This window comes from Perissodus microlepis, chromosome 20 (genome assembly GCF_051167445.1).
Source record: "Perissodus microlepis isolate ML-2025 ecotype Zambia chromosome 20, ASM5116744v1, whole genome shotgun sequence".
Taxonomy (NCBI): Eukaryota; Metazoa; Chordata; class Actinopteri; order Cichliformes; family Cichlidae; genus Perissodus; species Perissodus microlepis.
The window spans coordinates 1,604,773-1,625,249 of NC_140480.1; the positions used below are offsets into that span (position 1 = coordinate 1,604,773).

General features: G+C 40.8%; 1 protein-coding gene across 1 annotated transcript in view; it reads left to right on the plus strand.

The window, feature by feature from the left end:
- LOC146363727 (chemokine-like protein TAFA-2) overlaps positions 1-20,477 on the plus strand; it is a 94,417-nt gene that overhangs the window by 65,802 nt on the left and 8,138 nt on the right. The window contains exon 3 of the mRNA XM_084916938.1: positions 15,019-15,168. Within this exon, the coding sequence (XP_084773064.1) occupies positions 15,019-15,168 (150 nt within the window). The remainder of the gene's footprint in view (positions 1-15,018; positions 15,169-20,477) is intronic.

Consider the following 20,477-nt stretch of genomic DNA (forward strand, 5'->3'; position numbering starts at 1 on the left):
GCATCAGCCTGATATTATTTATATCCCGCTGTAACTTTACTGTATAAAGAGCTAACATTTCCAAAATGTCAAGAGTAGTTAGTTATTACAAGAAGTGTTTGTGAACTAAAACTCAAGAATGTGGGATACTGTTTGTTTGGAGAGTCCAGCGCTGCTCCCGACGAAGGAATTAAGCAGGGGAGACCTACCTCGGCACTTGTGCAGGTGAAGCCAAAGGGAAGATTTGCTTCACCATATTTTCTAGTCTTTGGCTTGAAAGGTTGGTTTGGAAACATATTTGGCGATGCTTCATCTCCTGCTTTGCGTTTGTGTGGGAGCCCCGTCAAAAACCATTATGCTAGCAGTGTCCAAGCGTTCTTTTTTTTTTTTCTTTTCATACCGCGCCCCCCCTGCAATGGCTCTGCGCCCCCCCTAGGGGGCGGGCCCCACACTTTGGGAACCTCTGCCCTATACTCACATATAGAAGTATCACTGGCTTATAACTGGAAGTAAGTACTGTGTGTGTGTGTGTGTGTGTTTAAGTGGAATAGCTAACATGTACATTTTTAGTTTGTAAGGTGCACGTCCATGAGCAACCTCAAGGCTGTTTCAGATATTTTGATTGTGCCATCTTTCCGTTTTCGTATTTTGCAGTAACATTCCTACAAAAACTGCTCTGCAGAACTGCTTATTTTCAAGGATGAAGAGTTAAGGTTGATTTAAAAGAGTACCCAGTTGTGGACACAGAGAGCAGTTGCAAAAGTCAAGTTTTATTAACAAAAAAAACTGATACAGCAAATAATTCATTCAATTCTACGAAGGCCAACAAAAGCATGAGTCTACAGAAATCCAACCATGGAGGACAAACTGAAGAAAGATGCAAAACAAATTTAATGAGGGACAAATAGGGTTTCAGAAAAGCTGAAGAATACAGAGATGGGATTTAAGTTACTGAAACAGCAAAGTGATTAAAACAAGACTGAAGGAAAGCTGAACATGCTGTTCATGTTGTGGATTCATCTCTGCTGATGGAAGTAAACAATTTTCTTTCTGTAGGAAATTACATTATTCAGTAAAGTCTAAAATGTTGTGGCGGCTTGGATATACTTAATCTGTTAATCTGCATAAGCCTCAGTGACTACCTGGTAACCAGCTGGCAACAACCATGTTACTGGGGGAAAATGAGCATTCCCCAGCTGGTTGAAGGTGGTTAAAAGAGGTTCCTGACAGTCAGTGTGAAACTGATTGTTAAAGCTAGTCATCGAGCCTAAAATGGGACAAATGTTGTGAATGTGTATTAGGGAAAAATGTGTATTCCCCAACAAGTTGGCTGGTGGTTGCAGGAGGGTGCTTATGATAAAATGATGGCACTGAAAACAGAACAGGTCTAGTGTGTTGCAGGTTGCCTGCATGGAAGATGGCTGCTTATCTGCTAACACTCACCAGCTAATTGAGAAGTGATAGTGAAGGCAAAACTTTTACTTTGAATTCAGTCTGTCTCCGGTTTGTGTTGCACTTTTGTTTAGCTATTGCTTAGCGATTAGTTGCTGAGTGTTTGTGTTTTCCATGCAAATGAATGAATGCTAATATTCTTATGACCAAAGCATTCACAAGGAGGTTTGTGGTGCACCTCCCTTTAAGTAGCTGACAAATGAATTAGTGTGTTCAAAAGTTGAAACCAGTTCTCTGAGGATAAAATGGGGTGAAAACAAAGCTCATCAGTGTTGCTTTGCTCTTGATATCACTGGAAAAAATACAGTGGCATAGTTTGTCACAGCTAAATTGAACACGTGCTAAAATTTCTGAGTTACAGATTATACTATAATATGAGCCTGTAAAATGTAAAATGCCTGTGAAAGTCAACAGCACCGTGAATGTAGCTCCATTTCTTTGATGATATTTCATGTTCATGTTTGTTTTTCCACAAAGTATGACCGTGCAAAGACACTGTTTCATTCTCAAGAAAGCTTATTTCAAAATGTGTTTTGGGAGATTTTCACTCGTCCCTCTACTGTTCCAAAAAAGCCGCGACAGTCTGTATCTGTCTAATTTTCAAGGTTTGTAGATGACGGCAGCGTCGGTATGCTGTGAACTGGCTGGTGGAGCCTGGTGTAACATATGGGACTGTCCGGTCTCTCACAGAGAGTAAACAGGCCGATAACAGACCATTTATCTAGATCTGTGAAACGACGTAGCTACAGCATTGATATAAACACCAACCATAACTCACAGACATGCACACACACAAACGCACGGCTACGTGTTAAAGTAAAATATGTCTGACATTTATGAGTGTCCGTCCTTATTCCTCTGACAGGGAGAGAATTCAGACAGAATGAAATCCTCATCAACATGGCCGCTGTGCTATAAACATCTCGTTTGCTGACTGACAAAGAGAAAACTGGAGGAAAGGGGGTGGGGGGGTGGGGGGGGGGTTGGACTGAACACAGTCATTGTGTTTCTGCCTCTGTATTGGTCTGCCAGGAAGACACAGAGAAGGAGAGACTGGAGGAGGTAGGGAAAGAGAGACGACAGCTTAGGCCAAAGAAATGAAAAGATGTTTGATTTGAGCTCCCCCACAATACACAATTGAAACAGCTGTAGGAGAGGACAAAAAGATGCAAATCCTGACATAGGTAGCTTTCCAACCTCCGAGACAGAGTGGGTAGCAGAAAAAGGGAGGCAAATTATACAGATAAGTATGGAAACCCGGACATTCCTGGAGGGCTCTTGAAAAGTCGCCATCAGTCAGCAGTGAACAATTAACCAAAAAGGTTTAAAACTCGAGTGTCTCATGCACACGTACACACACACTCACGCACACATGCTGCCTCATCTTAATGCTTGAGTGGTAATGGTGTGTTAATACATCCGAACATATTAAGAATTTATATCAAATTCACCATCCTAATATCTTGCCTGGAGCACAAATTAGTACAAATTGTCTGCTGCGGGGTGGCGGCAACGGTGGCGGCAACGGTGGCGGCGCGCTTGCTAATATGTCAGGACATGCCATGTGTCACCAGGCTCCCCCTGTCACATGAACTAATATCCTGTATGATTTAGCAAGACAGTAGTTGTGCTTGTGGTGTGGAGAGATAATTCCCTTGTTTGAACTGCATTAAAACTGCATGAAAATCAATGATGGAGAACCAGGGATGTGGTGTGGGTGACTAAGAGACAATCTGGCACAAGCTGGTCTCATATCAGTGAGGGTGATTAGTACAGAGATGGAGGAGAGGCGGGTGGTGGATAGGTATGTGGTGGAGGCAGATGGGAGTAGTTTGACAATAAAAAGCATAAATCACTTTGCTGAGGTGTAAGAGAGCGAGGTGCATGACAGAAGTGAAGAGAGAGCTTAATCCAATCAGAGAGCCATGAGTATTTAGGTGATGTTGAGGGTATGTTTTCTGCATGCTTGTTTTCATGCTGATTGATCTAAAACGGTTGGATGATTTATGGCAAGGTATTTTTTTATTTTTTTATTTTTTGACAGGGATGAGCCCCTCTGTGTGGACGCCCACGGTATTTTCCTTTCCCTTTCAAATTTAAATCCCGACGAGCCAGATGCCAGTGTTTTTCCCTCTCTTTTACACTTGTTATTTTTATCACATCGTGCATGCAGGAAATCCTGCTGCGAGCAAACACTTTCCAATTGTGGTCACTCACTCACTCACCCACTCACTCGTTCGGGGATGCTAAACGGGGTGGGGTGTGGGGGGAACTAGGGACAGAGTGGATGCTGTGTCGAGAAAAAAAAATCAATCCGCAGTCTGCATTTAGCCTGCACTTTTTCCAAGAGGAAGCAAGTTTTCTGGCTGATGTTTTAATTCTGATCAACTTCCATTTGTTCGCTTGGCGTTGAGCCTGCTTTCCCCAGAAAAATAACAGCATCAGTCATTTTTAGCAAAGGGTCATTAGTGACATACGTGGAAGCGACTCAGCCCTGTAGCTGCTGAAGGAATTATGACTCCAGCTACCGTGTATGAGCAGAGAGATTGAGAGCGGGGCAGAAAGGGAAATGAGCAATTATGAGATTATTGTTCTGTTGTCTCATAGTTAATGCATTTCTGTTGAGCTTTGGGAACGAGGAATATTCTCCATAACTGAGAAAAAAAGTATCAACCGCTGCTCCATATTCTGATAATTGAATGCATGTTTTGATGGTCATTTGTTACAGTTGTTAAAAATGCTGTATGGCAATTAGTCAGAACGTGTTCTCCAAGCTACCCATGTGGAAATAAAACCCAACTTATTTTGTTTCTAAATTTGTGCTTTATTCCATTCTGCCTTAAAAAATTGTATTTATTAAATTCTGGTTAGTGGGAAAGATTTCTTTCCTCTCAGAATAGCCACGAGGAAAAAAAGCAGAATAAGATGTGTATCTTCCAAAGCTTAGCTACTTGTTTTTTCATTTTACTGATACCTTGGATCTTGCACAAGTTAAAAAAAATCAGTGCTCTGTGAGATGTTTTTAAATTTAGTCCCTCCGTAAATCCATTATACCAACGCTGAAGAAAAAGGATCAAATAAAAATCTTTCCTTCACAAAATGTGATTTCCAGGAATGTTTCTTATCCATAAATATGCAAACATATTTAGAATTCTAAATAAGTGCTTAAGATCAAGCATGTCCTCTATTGACATCTCTTCTTTCCTCCTCTCAAGTTTTCCCCCCCCAGGACTCAGTGTTTATCATAACAGAGAGGGACATTAGCGCATGGGAGGAGTCAGGCTCTTTAGGGGGCTGCCATTGATCAGTCTATTTGTGATCAGCAAACACAACATGAGCACAGCGCAGAAAGTGCAGTGCTGATATAGTTCTTGTGTATCTACACTGGGGCACCGTCTCCTGTCAGGAAAAAAGCCACTTCCCTCCAGCACTTACAACCTTCTATGAATTACCATCGCACAGAGATGCTGTGGCAGAAGATGAGGAGAGACGTGTGCTGGAGTTGTCGACACAGAAGTGAATAGAAAACAGGGTTGAGGGGAGAAGACACTAGTGGTCGAGTGTGCGTGCCTCCTTTCTCTCCATGCTAATTTTCTTGGCAGGCTCTTAAACAGAATTTTAATTTGCTCTGTGTTTATGATTCAGAACAAACGCTGCCATCTCAGAGGCCAATATAATCTAATTATTAACACAAATGCATGGACGTACATGTGCTGATGGGCACACACATGCACTAAGAAATGTATTTTGTATGTCTAATTAACTTGGCAAGCTTTCAGGACTAATTTTCCATTTCAAAATATGCTCTTTGTGAATAGAATAATACGGGCCTAAAGGAAAACCTTAAATATTTATACATACTTAATATGTGATGTATAGAGAACATCTAGCGTGTGCTATGGATACTTAAAGTAATTTCATACTAATTTCTTGGCTGGAGCTGTGCCAGAAGGGTCAGAGCAGAGGGAAAATGAAAACACCTGAAGAACAAAATAATAATTATAACAAACATCTGATTTACTAAATTGTTTTTTTGCTGGTCAAACTTTAACAGCATGAGAGACCTCTGGATGCAATTAGAATATTGTGAAGCCCGCACCTAAAAGCAAACAAAACCAGAGGGGACGTTTACCTCGCTGGTATTTCCGTTCATCACGCCAGTACATTAAGTATACCTGATGACTGTCAACTCCTGTTGCTGTTTTGCCAGAAAACCATCTCAGTGTTTAACATGAGGCATCAGATGTTGATGAGTCCAGATATCCCATTCATTCCAAGAGAGGCTATGCACACAACACATACTGACAGTCACATTAACCCGACTCTGGCTCTCACATGGAAGCAGTTTCTTAATATAGCTCCTTAAATTGTTAATTGATTAGTTTTGCAGCTATTTTCTTTACTTGTGATGTTACCAGAGCTGTAATTTTGACTGTTACCACTTTACCACCGTCATCATGTTTGCAGCCCTGCACGGTTGCTGGGGGCTTAACATACAGAAAGTGTCAGTTTCGGTGTGCCTCACTGTATCAGAGTCAAAGCCGTCTCCTGCTGTGAAAACACAAACAAAAAATAACAGGGAGCAGACTGAGATGCAGCTGAGAACCGAGGATTCAGAGGAAGCTTGATGACTTATGACTACTTGTAGGTTGTAGAGATCAAGGTTGCTGCTGGGGTTGGAGAGTAGAGCCTGAAGACATCAAAAAATGAATTAATTAAAGTGTTGCTATAGAAACACAAGACCTATGATGATATCTTGCATGTTTGCTGAGTTTTGGACTTTTCCCCAATTCTTTGGTTTGGTTGGTTGTTATTTATTTTAGTCTATCCATTAGCAGGTCTATCAGTGCACACATGTTGTTAACCTCTTACTGAACTAGGGTCTCCTGGGGGTAGCAGCCAATCCCAACTGGCTCTGGGCAGTTGGGTTTACAAAGGGTGAGCCTTGCAATAGTGCTCTGATGATGGAAAAAAAAGACAAATAGCAGTTACAGCTTGCAGCCAGCAGCATTTATAAGTGTAAGTACATCAAGGGTATTTTCCATCCTCCTTTTCCGATGAGCCTATGGCATTGATTAGAGGTTGCCTCATTCAAAGGATGAATCCATTGCCATGAGGTGCTAGGAGCAGCACTGTAGCAGTGACACAGCATAAATCAAATGTAAGTAGCCTAGATAGTGTTTTCAGTGTATATATAATATAATATAAAAGTATAATATTACTACTTTGGGCTACTGAATTTATCTTTTCTTATAGCCCTTGGTTCCTCATAATATTAGTTCATTTCTGTGTCCATTCTCCCAGGTCTTATCTCCGGTCTGTCATGTTTCTATGTATGTTTATCCCCAAGTTCATGTGTCTTAGTCTGAGTCTCAGTGTGTGTTACTTCCTGTTTTATTTTCATAGTCCTCTGTCTCGGACGTGTTGTGTTTACCTTTTGTCTCTTTAGTCTGATTAGTCTGACATCCTAAAAAAGGCCAAACGTGGTGGTGGTAATGTGATGGTCTGAAGTTCCTTTGATGCTTCAGGACTTATTATGTGATTTACTTTTGCACACAGGTTCAGGTAGGTTTTTCTTCCCTTAATAAATGAAATAATAATTTATATAAAATCAGGAAGGGTGCAAATACTTTTTCACTACACTGCTCGTTTTTCTGTGGCTCTCTCTAGTCACAGCTCCAGCATTCACAAAATGTTGCCCAGTGCCAGCTGGGACCTTAAAAGTAGCAGATTCAGTCACCTAAATCATACAGTGTCATATAAAAGGGTAACCAGGGACTTTTTCTTTCTACTTCTTTACAAGTATTGTGTTAACATTTGACAGATCCTGAAACACAGGGGCTTGAACTGTTTAAATATTTACAGCGCTAACTAGAAAGATTTGTGTTTCCCATTTTGACAGGTTCCTCATACTAGATGTGCACGTACATTTGTGTCTGTGCTTGTGTATTTAACTCTGTTTGTGTGTGAGTGTCTGTGAGAGAGAAAGCGGGAGAGGTCCCCAGTGGCAGGAATGACATTTGAAAGAGGCACCCCACTGGGACCAAGACAGCTATCTCAGTACTTACACAGACACACACAGACACCCACACAGAGTGCCTGGTTGTTCTGAGTCGGGGCAATCTGTCCATCTGTTAGTCTGTCAGTTACACGTCATCCTTAGTAAATGGGGTTAACAGCCACTGCTGTATTAAGAGAGGCAGGGATAACAAGTCCTCATGCCAAGGAGAAAAATACGGGTGGGGGTTGGGGGGGGTTAGAGAGGGAGCGAAATGGCCACGAAGATGAAAAAGCAGGAGAGAGGGAGGACGCATTGTAGAAAGTGTAAAAAATTCTCTGATTTAGGGCCTGTGATTGAGGATAATAGTTTCCTACCCTGCTGAGTTTGCTGTGGTGAGCTACGAGCAAGAGGGAGCAGAGGAAAAATGGGACGCTGAAGTGGCTAAGAGAGGCTGAGAAAAGGAGGGGTCATTTGTGAAATAGCAGTGGGGCGAGGTAAAGCAGATGAAGCAAATGAGGAGGAGGAGAAGGAGTAAAAGGCGGAGGGGTGTGTGAGAAAGAGATCGTGATGAAAGTAGGTGCCGTTTTTGAAATAGAATGGGAATTTTCAGTTCCAGTAAATACACACACATTATGGTGCACACACACTATACACTAAAGACGGCAACATTTCCATTTACATGTTTTTATTTTAGCACTAAATGCACAAATGAGCACAGCTTCTACGTGGATATGTATTTTGTGTGTGTATATTTAAATACATAAACTGCAGTGTGTCATGTTCTGAGTCATTTAGCTGAATGTTTATCAGAGTTTATTGGAGGCTGTGGCCCCCTGCCTGACTCAATATCTGCCAAACTGGTAATTATTAAAATCTTGGCATAACACAGCCTCAAACTGTTGACACCTTCAGTTGTATTACTGAGCTAAGGACCCCCACCTCACCCCCACCCACATATGGTTTTCCAGAGCTGTTTCCACGTGCGAGTACTAAATCCCTATGAAATCCAGTTCTATGAATTGTGCCCTCTTTTTATTTGAGAAAAAAGGTTCTCAACACTGTAAAGCCTGCAGGTGCAGCAGGCTAACCAAAAAGAGCAGTTCTGCCAACAACATATCCACCATCAACAGCAGCTGTGTGCACTGAAAGAAATTTAGGAAAATGCAATTTTCCTCTGTGTGTGTGGTCCTCCACAGAAGACTCCCAAGCAAACACGGAGTGCATGCTTTCTGTCTTTGTCCAGTTTACTTTTCAACACCCAAACCAAACACCCCACCAAGTTCTATATCACAGGCTACTGAAGGGAATTACCAAACCACAACGGCTAATTAAATGCACATTCTTTCTCTACTGCAAAGCAGACTGGTATGAAACAAATACATTTATCTACCTAAAACAATCCTTAAAAGTATTCAGCAGCATATGTTGATAGTCACTGGCTCCCTGTTAAATCCAGAATTTAATTTAAAGTCCTTCTTCTTGCATGCAAGGTTTTAAATAAACAGGCTCCATTCAATTCAATCCAATTCAGTTTTATTTATATAGTGCCAAATCGCAACAACAGTTGCATCAAGGTGCTTTAGATCCTACAATAATACATACAGAGAAAAAAAACCAACAATCATATGACCCCCTATGAGCAAGCACTTTGGCTGCAGTGGGAAGGAAAAACTCCCTTTTAACAGGAAGAAACATCCGGCAGAACCAGGCTCAGGGAGGGGCGGGGCCATCTGCTGTGATTGGTTGGGGTGAGAGAAGGAAGACAGGATAAAGACATGCTGTGGACGAAAGCAAGAGATTAAGTATGATTCAGTGCAGAGAGGTCTATTAACACATAGTGAGTGAGAAAGGTGACGGAAGAAGAAATACTCAGTGCATCATGGGAATCCCCGAGCAGCCTCCACCTATTGCAGCATAACTGAGGCAGGATTCAGGGTCACCTGATCCAGTCCTAACTATATGCTTCAGGAAAAAGGAACGTTTTAAGCCTAATCATAAAAGTAGAGCACTTCATTCTCAGATTGTTGGGTTACTTGTGGTTCCTCGGGTATTTAAGAGTACAACTTTCCCTTTTGATGACGCTACGAATTACAGTTGGATCAGTTGTCTAGGAGCCCTCTCTTAGTTATGCTGCAATAGGCCTAGACTGCCAGGGGCTATTTTCTTCATCCTTTTAACTCTCCCTGTGTTTATACACCACCTTGGCTTCAATCAGTAGTTATTATTAATCTCTCGTTCTCTTCCACAGTGTGTCTTTTTCCTGCCCCTCCCTGAGCCTGGTTCTGCTGGAGGTTTCTTCCCGTAAAGAAGGAGTTTTTCCTTCCCACTGTCGCCAAGTGCTTGCTCATAGGGGGTTGTATGATTGTTTGGGGTTTCTCTGTAATATTGCAGAGTCTTTACCTTACAATATAAAGGGTCTTGAGGTGACAATTATTGTGATTTGTCGCTATTAACATAAATTTGAATTTAAATTGAACTGAATTGAAACAAAAAGTTTTAGTATAAAGTAAGGCCCCACCTTGGCTAGGGAAAATGCACATCCTCCAACCAGTTGGCAAGTGATTGATCCTCCTTGCAACTAGTCACTTGAAGAATGCCACAGTTGCCCGAAGGCTGCAAGAAAGACAAAAACCCGTCTCCAAACACTTGCCCAGAATTCTCTGAGCAGCAGTGGAACTATGAAAAGTAAACACAAACCTAACACGGTGACTGTTTGCTTTTAAAGTAGATGTGGTGCCTTTTTAAAATGTTAGTTTCATCTTTTACTTGGAAGGGCAACATTATCATTCTTTCTCCAAGTTTCAGTTATGCTAAATACAGGGAGTGCAGAATTATTAGGCAAGTTGTATTTTTGAGGAATAATTTTATTATTGAACAACAACCATGTTCTCAATGAACCCAAAAAACTCATTAATATCAAAGCTGAATGTTTTTGGAAGTAGTTTTTAGTTTGTTTTTAGTTTTAGCTATTTTAGGGGGATATCTGTGTGTGCAGGTGACTATTACTGTGCATAATTATTAGGCAACTTAACAAAAAACAAATATATACCCATTTCAATGATTTATTTTTACCAGTGAAACCAATATAACATCTCCACATTCACAAATATACATTTCTGACATTCAAAAACAAAACAAAAACAAATCAGCGACCAATATAGCCACCTTTCTTTGCAAGGACACTCAAAAGCCTGCCATCCATGGATTCTGTCAGTGTTTTGATCTGTTCACCATCAACATTGCGTGCAGCAGCAACCACAGCCTCCCAGACACTGTTCAGAGAGGTGTACTGTTTTCCCTCCTTGTAAATCTCACATTTGATGATGGACCACAGGTTCTCAATGGGGTTCAGATCAGGTGAACAAGGAGGCCATGTCATTAGTTTTTCTTCTTTTATACCCTTTCTTGCCAGCCACGCTGTGGAGTACTTGGACGCGTGTGATGGAGCATTGTCCTGCATGAAAATCATGTTTTTCTTGAAGGATGCAGACTTCTTCCTGTACCACTGCTTGAAGAAGGTGTCTTCCAGAAACTGGCAGTAGGACTGGGAGTTGAGCTTGACTCCATCCTCAACCCGAAAAGGCCCCACAAGCTCATCTTTGATGATACCAGCCCAAACCAGTACTCCACCTCCACCTTGCTGGCGTCTGAGTCGGACTGGAGCTCTCTGCCCTTTACCAATCCAGCCACGGGCCCATCCATCTGGCCCATCAAGACTCACTCTCATTTCATCAGTCCATAAAACCTTAGAAAAATCAGTCTTGAGATATTTCTTGGCAGAGTCTTGACGTTTCAGCTTGTGTGTCTTGTTCAGTGGTGGTCGTCTTTCAGCCTTTCTTACCTTGGCCATGTCTCTGAGTATTGCACACCTTGTGCTTTTGGGCACTCCAGTGATGTTGCAGCTCTGAAACATGGCCAAACTGGTGGCAAGTGGCATCTTGGCAGCTGCACGCTTGACTTTTCTCAGTTCATGGGCAGTTATTTTGCGCCTTGGTTTTTCCACACGCTTCTTGCGACCCTGTTGACTATTTTGAATGAAACGCTTGATTGTTCGATGATCACGCTTCAGAAGCTTTGCAATTTTGAGACTGCTGCATCCCTCTGCAAGATATCTCACTATTTTTGACTTTTCTGAGCCTGTCAAGTCCTTCTTTTGACCCATTTTGCCAAAGGAAAGGACGTTGCCTAATAATTATGCACACCTGATATAGGGTGTTGATGTCATTAGACCACACCCCTTCTCATTACAGAGATGCACATCACCTAATATGCTTAATTGGTAGTAGGCTTTCGAGCCTATACAGCTTGGAGTAAGACAACATGCATGAAGAGGATGATGTGGACAAAATACTCATTTGCCTAATAATTCTGCACTCCCTGTAGACTGGTACTCGTATATTATTCTTCTACTCCAATTGAGCACTCAAAGTGCTTTTTATTACAATTCTCGTTTACTCACATATTCACGCAACAATTTTGGGCTACTCGGAGTTCAGTACTTTGTCCAGGCTACTTCACCAGACTGGAGTTGAGAATGATTGGACGACCCACTCTACCTCCCGAACTTGGTGGTTAGTAAGCGACTGTTTGCAGACAAGTCAGTACCTTCCAGGATTACTGCTTTTTCCTTGTGGCTTTTCTGTGGTTTAGCAATTGATCTCACAGCAACTGCCAGCAACCTCTAGCAATCACTCACCAGCTGCTCCTCTAAATGGCGGTTGGCAGATGGTCACCAATCAGTCTCAAGACCTGTGTGACTGGGATCAAAACCTACTTTAGGATTTCATAGTGCGAGATAAATAAAGACGAATGCTGCCCATGTTATTAAATATGAAATCAGGACTTACAATAAAGCATCCTCAAAATGATGTCAAATAAACAAGTTATTCCCAGAAGATCTTTAACTTTTTTTCCTCAAGCAGTGTTACTACCACTGTTTCTGTTTAAACCACAAATAACTTCAATCAAAACAGTTCTAATAACCAAACTATTTCTACCAGGGGGAGTCACTTCTTATGTTTTCACCTTTGACACTTTCTGTGTGTTCAGTAAATAATCAGTCATTTTAAAACTATAAAAACATTAATGAAAACATGACTCAAAGTAACACATAAAACACAGCAGTTTAGCTACAAGTCAAAGAATGAAGAAAATAAAGAAATGATCTGCCAGAAAAAGAAAAAATCACTTATCCGTCAATCTTTATTTTACCATGTGTCTCAAATTATAATAATGACAAAATTATTTGAATTAATTAACATTAATATGTGTGTTCAAGACCCAGTGAACCTTTACATTCCTTTGGTAGAATCCACATCCCGACCTCCTTTTACTCCTCTCCTGCTGAGCTCTGTGTGCGGCTGCTCTTACTAATGCTGAGTCAATTACTACTGCAGGTGCCGAGCCTAAAAATGGGCCAAGGGTTGTGTGCGCCTGTGGGGGGTTCAGTTAAGGTGTTTACTCTGTATGTGTTCATTTTCCTCGGCTTTGTATCTGTCAAGCTTCTAAGAAGAAAAAAAAACAATTAGTTCTACAAGAAAGAGAAGGGAAAATGGAAAATAAGAGTTATTCAAAGAAAGCTCTAAAGCCCACATGCAATCTATGCACACTCCATGTATTTTGAGTCATATTTGATGAGGAGAATGCACATCATCGTGAAAGTCCATATACTTTGTGTTCTGGAGAACTTGACTGCATTGTGCAAATGTCTTTTGTCAACCCTCATTTCTTTATATTTTGCAAGGAAAATGGGAAACAGTTGAAGCGATTTAGTGAAATGTGCAAGCGTAAATGGAAATACAGCATTTTAAACAAAATAAAAAGAATCTCTAAAATGACTTTTGCCCAGTACTGTGAAGAAAAGGTTTAAAGCAAACACACCATTAATTGCCTTACATGCAGTCTAACACAATCCAAAGTCGGTTGCTGATGAGGGGTCATGTTATAACCAAAATACACCAAGACCCAGTGGGCTTATGCGCACACTGTGTGAGTCAACAGAGGGAAGGTCAAGCGAATTGTCCTTCGAGGTGCCTGAATGTCCATCTATTACTCAGCATTCCAACCAGTAACTACAGTAGTTTAATATTTGACTTGAGACTGAATTATAATTAATTTCTACAGAAGAATTTTTTTTTTTCAAAAATCTCCAAATGCATGCAGATATTTCTTCTATAGGAATCGAAATATCAGTGCAATCTGTTCGGTGGCTGGTTTTGCACATCAAAGTGTTGGATTGATGGACAGCCAGATGGACAGATCAGTCAACAATTATCTTTACCCTTTGGCCTAACTCCTAGTGCTACAAAAAGAGAAATCTGAAAGAAAGATGAGCGAGAGATGGGAGAGAGACAGAGTGTGCTTTTCACAGAGATATTAATTGGACTGGGCTTTGCAGGACTGCTGCTTTGTCTTTTTCTCATCAACAGAGCAAATTAAGAACTTTTCAAATATTTGTTAGCGTGCTTAACATATTCACTGGGCCGTTCACTTCAACTTGCCTCATTTTTAAATGCTCTTTAAACAAAGTCATTGTTTTCTGCTTTAGTTTTCATTGCCATGCAGTGCGCACCCTTTGTTGCACCCTGGGCTGACTCTTTGTAATGGAAATAACTGCAACTTCCAACAACTGTTTGAAAAGCCAAAACACGCACACACACCGAAGTTCACAGCTGAAAGACTGAACATGTATGTGCATTTGCTGCACATCACGCGTACGTGAAAAACAAAGTCAAACGCATCTGAACACATGAGCAGATTCACTGTAATTACATATTGCGTGTAAGCTGTCAAACTTGCACACAAACAGTCGCACTGCATAGTTGCACACAGTGCTCCTGACAAGGCTTATTGTTTGTCCTTGACATTTTCATGTATTTGATGAAAGGCTGGTATGAAAGGGCCATGTGTTGGCATCACAAATCTTCAAATGTGGAGCGATTTCTTTGTTCCCTCTCTCTTAGCTGACTCAAGGGACTTCTGTGCTCGGGGTTGACTTGTTAATTAACCACACGGCTGACTGATTCAAATGTGTGTATAGAAATTTGCACACAAAGTGGTAGTTACAGGAGATGTGAAGGGACTTTCCAAATGTACCCTTCATTAGTACTGCAGCAAACTGGAAGTGCAACCAAACAATATATGGAGAAACACTCATTATTATTCCTTCCTAAGTGACTATTTTAATAGATGGATGGATGGATGGATGGATGGATGGATGGATAGAGAGATAAATCTAAGCATAAACTGCATATTTTATGGCTCATCTTATAGCAGCCTTAAATATGTTTTGCTTAATTTTTAAATGGATGGATGGATCAAATACTTAACTTGTCCTACACGGTCAGAGATCCAAGAAGGTATTCTCAGTGCTGATATTTTTTTAATATCTTGTAATGGTCTGTGTTTGTCTGGGTCAGAGAATGATGTCCTTGTTCCACATTTCCCCAACATAGTTTACAAAGAGGTCATTAAGGGGAAGGGCAGACCAATTGTGATGGCCAGTTCTATTTCCTTGTCTTTTTCTATGGTTGCTTATGTGTTAAAGTTAGCAAACATAAAGCAAAACCTTTGTTTTTCATTCTCAGTGCATGTGAAGGCGGGGACGTGTGAGGTGATTGCTGCCCATCGCTGCTGCAACAAGAACAAGATCGAGGAGAGATCTCAGACTGTCAAATGTTCCTGCTTCCCTGGACAGGTCGCCGGCACTACTCGGGCCATGCCGTCCTGCGTCGACGGTAGGTGTCACTTTATTGGTGTTTGGGTATCTTTTGTGTGCGCTTGTGTAGTGCCGCTGCCTGATGTGCACCTGTTTTGAATGTTGGCTAAAATGCCTTAGTATGGATTTGAACTCATCATATGTTTTCTTTGTCATGCATCTCAGGCAGAGCACTAAAGTTCAGATTGCTTTAATCGACTCTGAAAGAAAAAAAGTGAACACTGCATTAGCAGATGAGCACATTTATGAAGATGAGTGCTGACAGTCAGGCCACACAGAGGAGCAGTCAATATCAGGAGAAGAGATGCTAGAGTTAGCAAGAGGTTATTTGGAAGAGACTTTGTTCAATGCAGGTGCTACATATGACCAAGCCCCCCTGTGTGCTGCAGTATACTGAAAAATCTAAGAATTGATATGTCTGTGAAGGTTCTCAGTCATCCAGGTCATCGTAGTCAAAGGAGCTTGCAAAGAAAAGCGTCTGGACTTCTTTAAGTTACTTGAAGACGTTTCACCTCTCATCCGAGAAGCTTCTTCAGTTCTAAGGTCAAATGGTGGAGAGTCCCAGATAATAAACCTAGTGGGAGTATCCCCCCACAGAGGGACAAAAGGACCCCCTGAAGAGCCACCTCCACAGGACAAGACTCAGCAGTCCATCTGCATCTTAAGGATAAAGGACACTCTTTTGAGGATGCCAATGTTCACATTTTGGACAGAGAGGACAGATGGTTTGAAAGAGGAGTGAAAGAAGCCATCTATGTCCACTGTGAGCGACCATCTTTGAACAGAGGCGGGGGTTTACGACACCAACTCTCTGCCATCTATAATCCAGCTTTGAGATCCCTTCCCAGACGCCTTAACGCCCACTCACATCCTGGGCCATCTGACCTCAGGAATTCGCATGATAAGGTGGGGCCAGGTTTCACAATGAACACACCCGAAACTCGGGCTGATTGGGACCCACACCCAGTTTCACACCTTGGCTCAGGCGATTAGAGGATCATCAGGGGGTCCTTTTGTCCCTCTGTGGGGGGATACTCCCACTAGGTTTATATCTGGGACTCCCCACCATTTGACCTTAGAACTGAAGAAGCTTCTCGGATGAGAGGTGAAACGTCTTCAAGTAACTTAAAGAAGTCCAGACGCTTTTCTTTGCAAGCTCCTTTGACTAAGAATTGATACACAACCAGGTAAACCCTGATTTACGGGCCAAGGCATAGAAGCCATCAGTATTCTCTTGGCAGCATTTCTGTGTGCTGGTAGCCAGAATACTGACTAGAAATGCATGGAAGCAAAGTGAAGCCTTTCTCCCATTGCCCGTTTTCTGTGCAGTGCTGTTTCAGCAGACTAATTTATTACATACACTGCCTCTGTCTGTTTTATTTTTGTGATGAATTCAGAAACATTCTGAATATGATGGATTGCGTGGGGTTATATTCTGAACACAATCAATTCAAAAGTAATTAAATATTTGCTTCTCAGGTAAACCTTAAAGGTACAAGAAACAAAAATCTGAACTATTCCAGACAGAAAAGGGAACGTCTTCATCGCAGTAAATAAAAAATGGAATCTTGTGTTGTTCCACAACTATACTACAGCGCCATGGTCCTGAATTATTGTCTATTAATGTAATGTTGATACTGAATGTACCAGACATATGTTAAACTGCTTTCATTCAACCTATTTATGCATGCATTATTTGCATTATTTATGTATGCACTCACACCAATCAACTAAAGTTTGGACAAATATTAGGACTTTATCACAGAAAGAAGTCCACGCTGACTTCAAACTCCAGCTTTCCCTAACTTTAGGTGCTCCTGCTGCACAAACCCCAGTCTTGGTGTGAGATATGAGCATATATATTCGGCACATCGACAATCAAACCCAACCACCTCCTGCTGACTCCGATATATTTCGTAAATGTGCTGCTTAATTTCCAAAGGTAATCCAGCAAGTGATTATCTCGCAGCTAAATGTAACAATTTAACTGTGAAGAAACTTAATTTGTAGGAGATGGGGTTGGACAAATTCTAAAATGGATTATAATGAAGCAGCTCAGGAAAAATGCACCATGAAGAGGAAATCTTGTGTTTTTGTTATTACACCGAATTTATCAGTAGTCAGCGTTATGTAAACATCAGAGGACTCCCAACAAGGATCTTGATAGCAAAAGATATTAATCTGCAGGAAGTATTATCTTTACGAAGCTCTTTTGTTCACTGCAAATGAGAAGTTGATTTTTTAGACCCAAATGTATTTGGGCATTTTACCCATAAATGAGATTAGTATTTAGTGATGAAAATTCTAAGCTATAAAATATTCCCGTATGCCTGGAAACCCGTCATCCACTAATGCCTCTGTGTTTACAACATCAGTATCCAGCAGGCCCTCCAGCCTCGCAGAGTGGCACTTGATGAAATAACTGACCCAGTCTCCATTTCTCAGTTGTTTCGGGGTTTCGGGTGAGCGCTCAAACATGATGAAAGATTCACTTACAATACAACATGGCACAGTAAGATGAAGGGCTGGAATGGTGGAGTACATCTTACTTACTTATGGCACCACAGACATACAGTACCATGAAAAAACATTTACCCCTATCCTTTCTTATTTTATTTTATTTATTTTTTTGCATATTTATCACACTTAATTGTTTCAGATCATCAAACAAATTTTAATATTAAACCTGAACCTGAGTAAATACAAAGCACAGTTTTTAATCTTTGAGTTTAAGTTTATTAAGGGGGAAAAAGCTTTCCAACCCCTATGTGAAAAAGTCATTACACCCTAAACCTGACAACTAGTTGTGCCTCCCTTGGCAGAAAGAACTGAAACCTGTTTGGGATAAACAGCAATAAGGAACTGTGGCCCACTCCTCTTTGCAGAATTTATGCAGAAAAACCTTCATTTTGTTTCTATTACTGAATTGTTCAAAGGTAGACTTGCTGTGTGTGTCTGGATCGTTGTCTTGCTCCATAAACCAAGTGAGTTTGAGCTTCAGGGCATGAAATGATGGATGGGCAGGATTTTTGGTAGAGAGCAGAACTCTACTGTAATTACACCCAGGTCCTGAATCAGCCAAACAGCCTTAGACCATCACACTACCACCACCGTGTTTGACTGTTGGTATGATGTTCTTTTTATGAAATGCGGGGTTTCTTTTCATTTTTAATGATCAGAATGTTTTGTAGCAAATGTGTAGCAAATGTGAGCTAAGCTTTTATGTTCTTTTGGATCAGCAGATTTTTGCTTCCATGGTTACCAGTTTCTCCCAGTCTCTTTCCTATTGTTGAGTCATGGACACTGACCTGAACTGCGGTAAATGAGCCCTGCAGTTCTTTAGATTCTGTTCTGATTTCTTTTGTGACCTCCTAGATCAGTTGCCAGCAGGCTCTTGGATTGTTTTTGGTAGGCTAGACACTCTTGAGAATATTCACCACTGTTTCAAGTTTTCTCCATTTGTGGATAATGAGTCTCGTTTGCTGGAGTCACAAAGCCTTAAAAATGGTTTTGTGACTCTTTTTAGACTGATACACGTGTGTCAGCTGTTTCATTAGTTTGTGGCATATTGTGTTTCTTTTTGAGCTCTTCTGTTTCACTTTGTCAAACTGGTTCTATTCATTCAAAAAGCCTGGCACAGTCAAGGGCAAAAAACAGTTAATTCATGATTTAACAATGGGGAGAATTACAACAGGTAGATTTGGCCAATAAATTCAACCCTGAAAAACTGATTTTCGTATTTAATTGAGTTATCTTTGTCCTGCTAAACAAAATACTCATATTAACTGTCAGAGTTCTTTAACAATGATGCCTGCGTACAGTTTTAAATCGTGTTTTTTGTTTGGAAGTTGGACCGTTACTAAATTTACACTCTAATGCATTTAATTACCTGACAGTGTCTCATCTTTAGAGTGACAGTTAAAGAAAAAGGATTCATGACAACAGCTTTTATGTATTCACACATCCAGTCAGTCAGCTGTTTTTTCCTTTGACATTTAATCATGTTTTGTTTTTGATATGTGTTATATTTTCTGATGGTGTTTCATTATTTGTTTTTAACCTGAAGAATCTCAACATGGAAGAGCTGGTTTTGGCTAATTAAATTCACATGATTCCTTTGCCCATGAAACCCATGCCTCGGGTAATTATCAGCATTTTAAAAATCTTTTTTCTATTGCTAAAAGTTTTATTTCACATTAGCCTGAAGGTTAATGGGATCAGTTGTCGTTAACAGCATCTCACTAATTATCTCGTGAGTTTTTATTTGTTCAAAACTGTGTAAAATGTTGAAAAAAATGCTGTACTTGCAAAATCGGTTTTAAAGAACGATGGTGATGTTGTCTTGCGTAACATCACCAAATCATTAGCCCCTCTAGGAAAATGAATTATTTCCTAATTACTGTTAAACAGAGGAAGACATTTTTAAGCTTTTCCAAACATCTTAGTTTGTATTTTGGATCCAGGCGTTATTTCACTTTGCACACAGAAACAAATTTATTTCCCAAAAGCCAAAAACTACCAGGGTCAGAATTATTAGCACATCATTTATGTATCCTGTTTTTTTAGAGAACAGCCTGCTGTCGCTTGCCGTTGCAGTTTTCAGAAAGTCTTACATCTCCTGAGCAATCCCAGCCAATTCTTCTCTGCAAATCTCTCAAGCTCCTCCAGATTTGATCTTTGGTGGTCTGGCATGGACCCTGATGTTCAGTTCACCGCACAGATTTTCAGTGGAATCAGTCAGAGCTTTGTGCAGGTAGTTCTTTACCAGAAGCGACTTGTGTTTTGGGTCAATGTCATATTGGAAGACAGAGCGATTGTTTGAAGTTTTCTTTCAGAATATTCACATCTCTTGTTTTCTTCCTGATTCCATCCACGTCTATGAGATTCCAAACACACTGAAACATTACCGCAGCATAATACTCCCACCACCGTGTTTCACTGTAGTCAGAGAGCTCTAGTTTCATGTCATCTGATCAAAGGACACTTCCAGTATGCATGATCTTTCTCCAAGTTGTCCTTAGTATACTTCAGTGTGGCGTGAAGATGTTTTATTTTATTGGTCTGCAGCCTCACATCCATTCCTGTGCAGAGTTCTAGTGATTGTCTTCTTGGAGACTCATATTCCTAATTAAGTCATTCACGAGTGTCTTGGCAGTTTTTCTGGTGCCTTCCGATGCCTCTCACTAGTTTTCTTTCCAGATTGTGTGAAATCTTTCACTTCTTACCTCTGCCAGGCTTGTTCTGTACTGTGTGCCTCTCTTTGAATTTCTTGATGATACTTCCGAATCCAGTTCTTGACACTTGGAAACACTGTAATAGATTTATTTA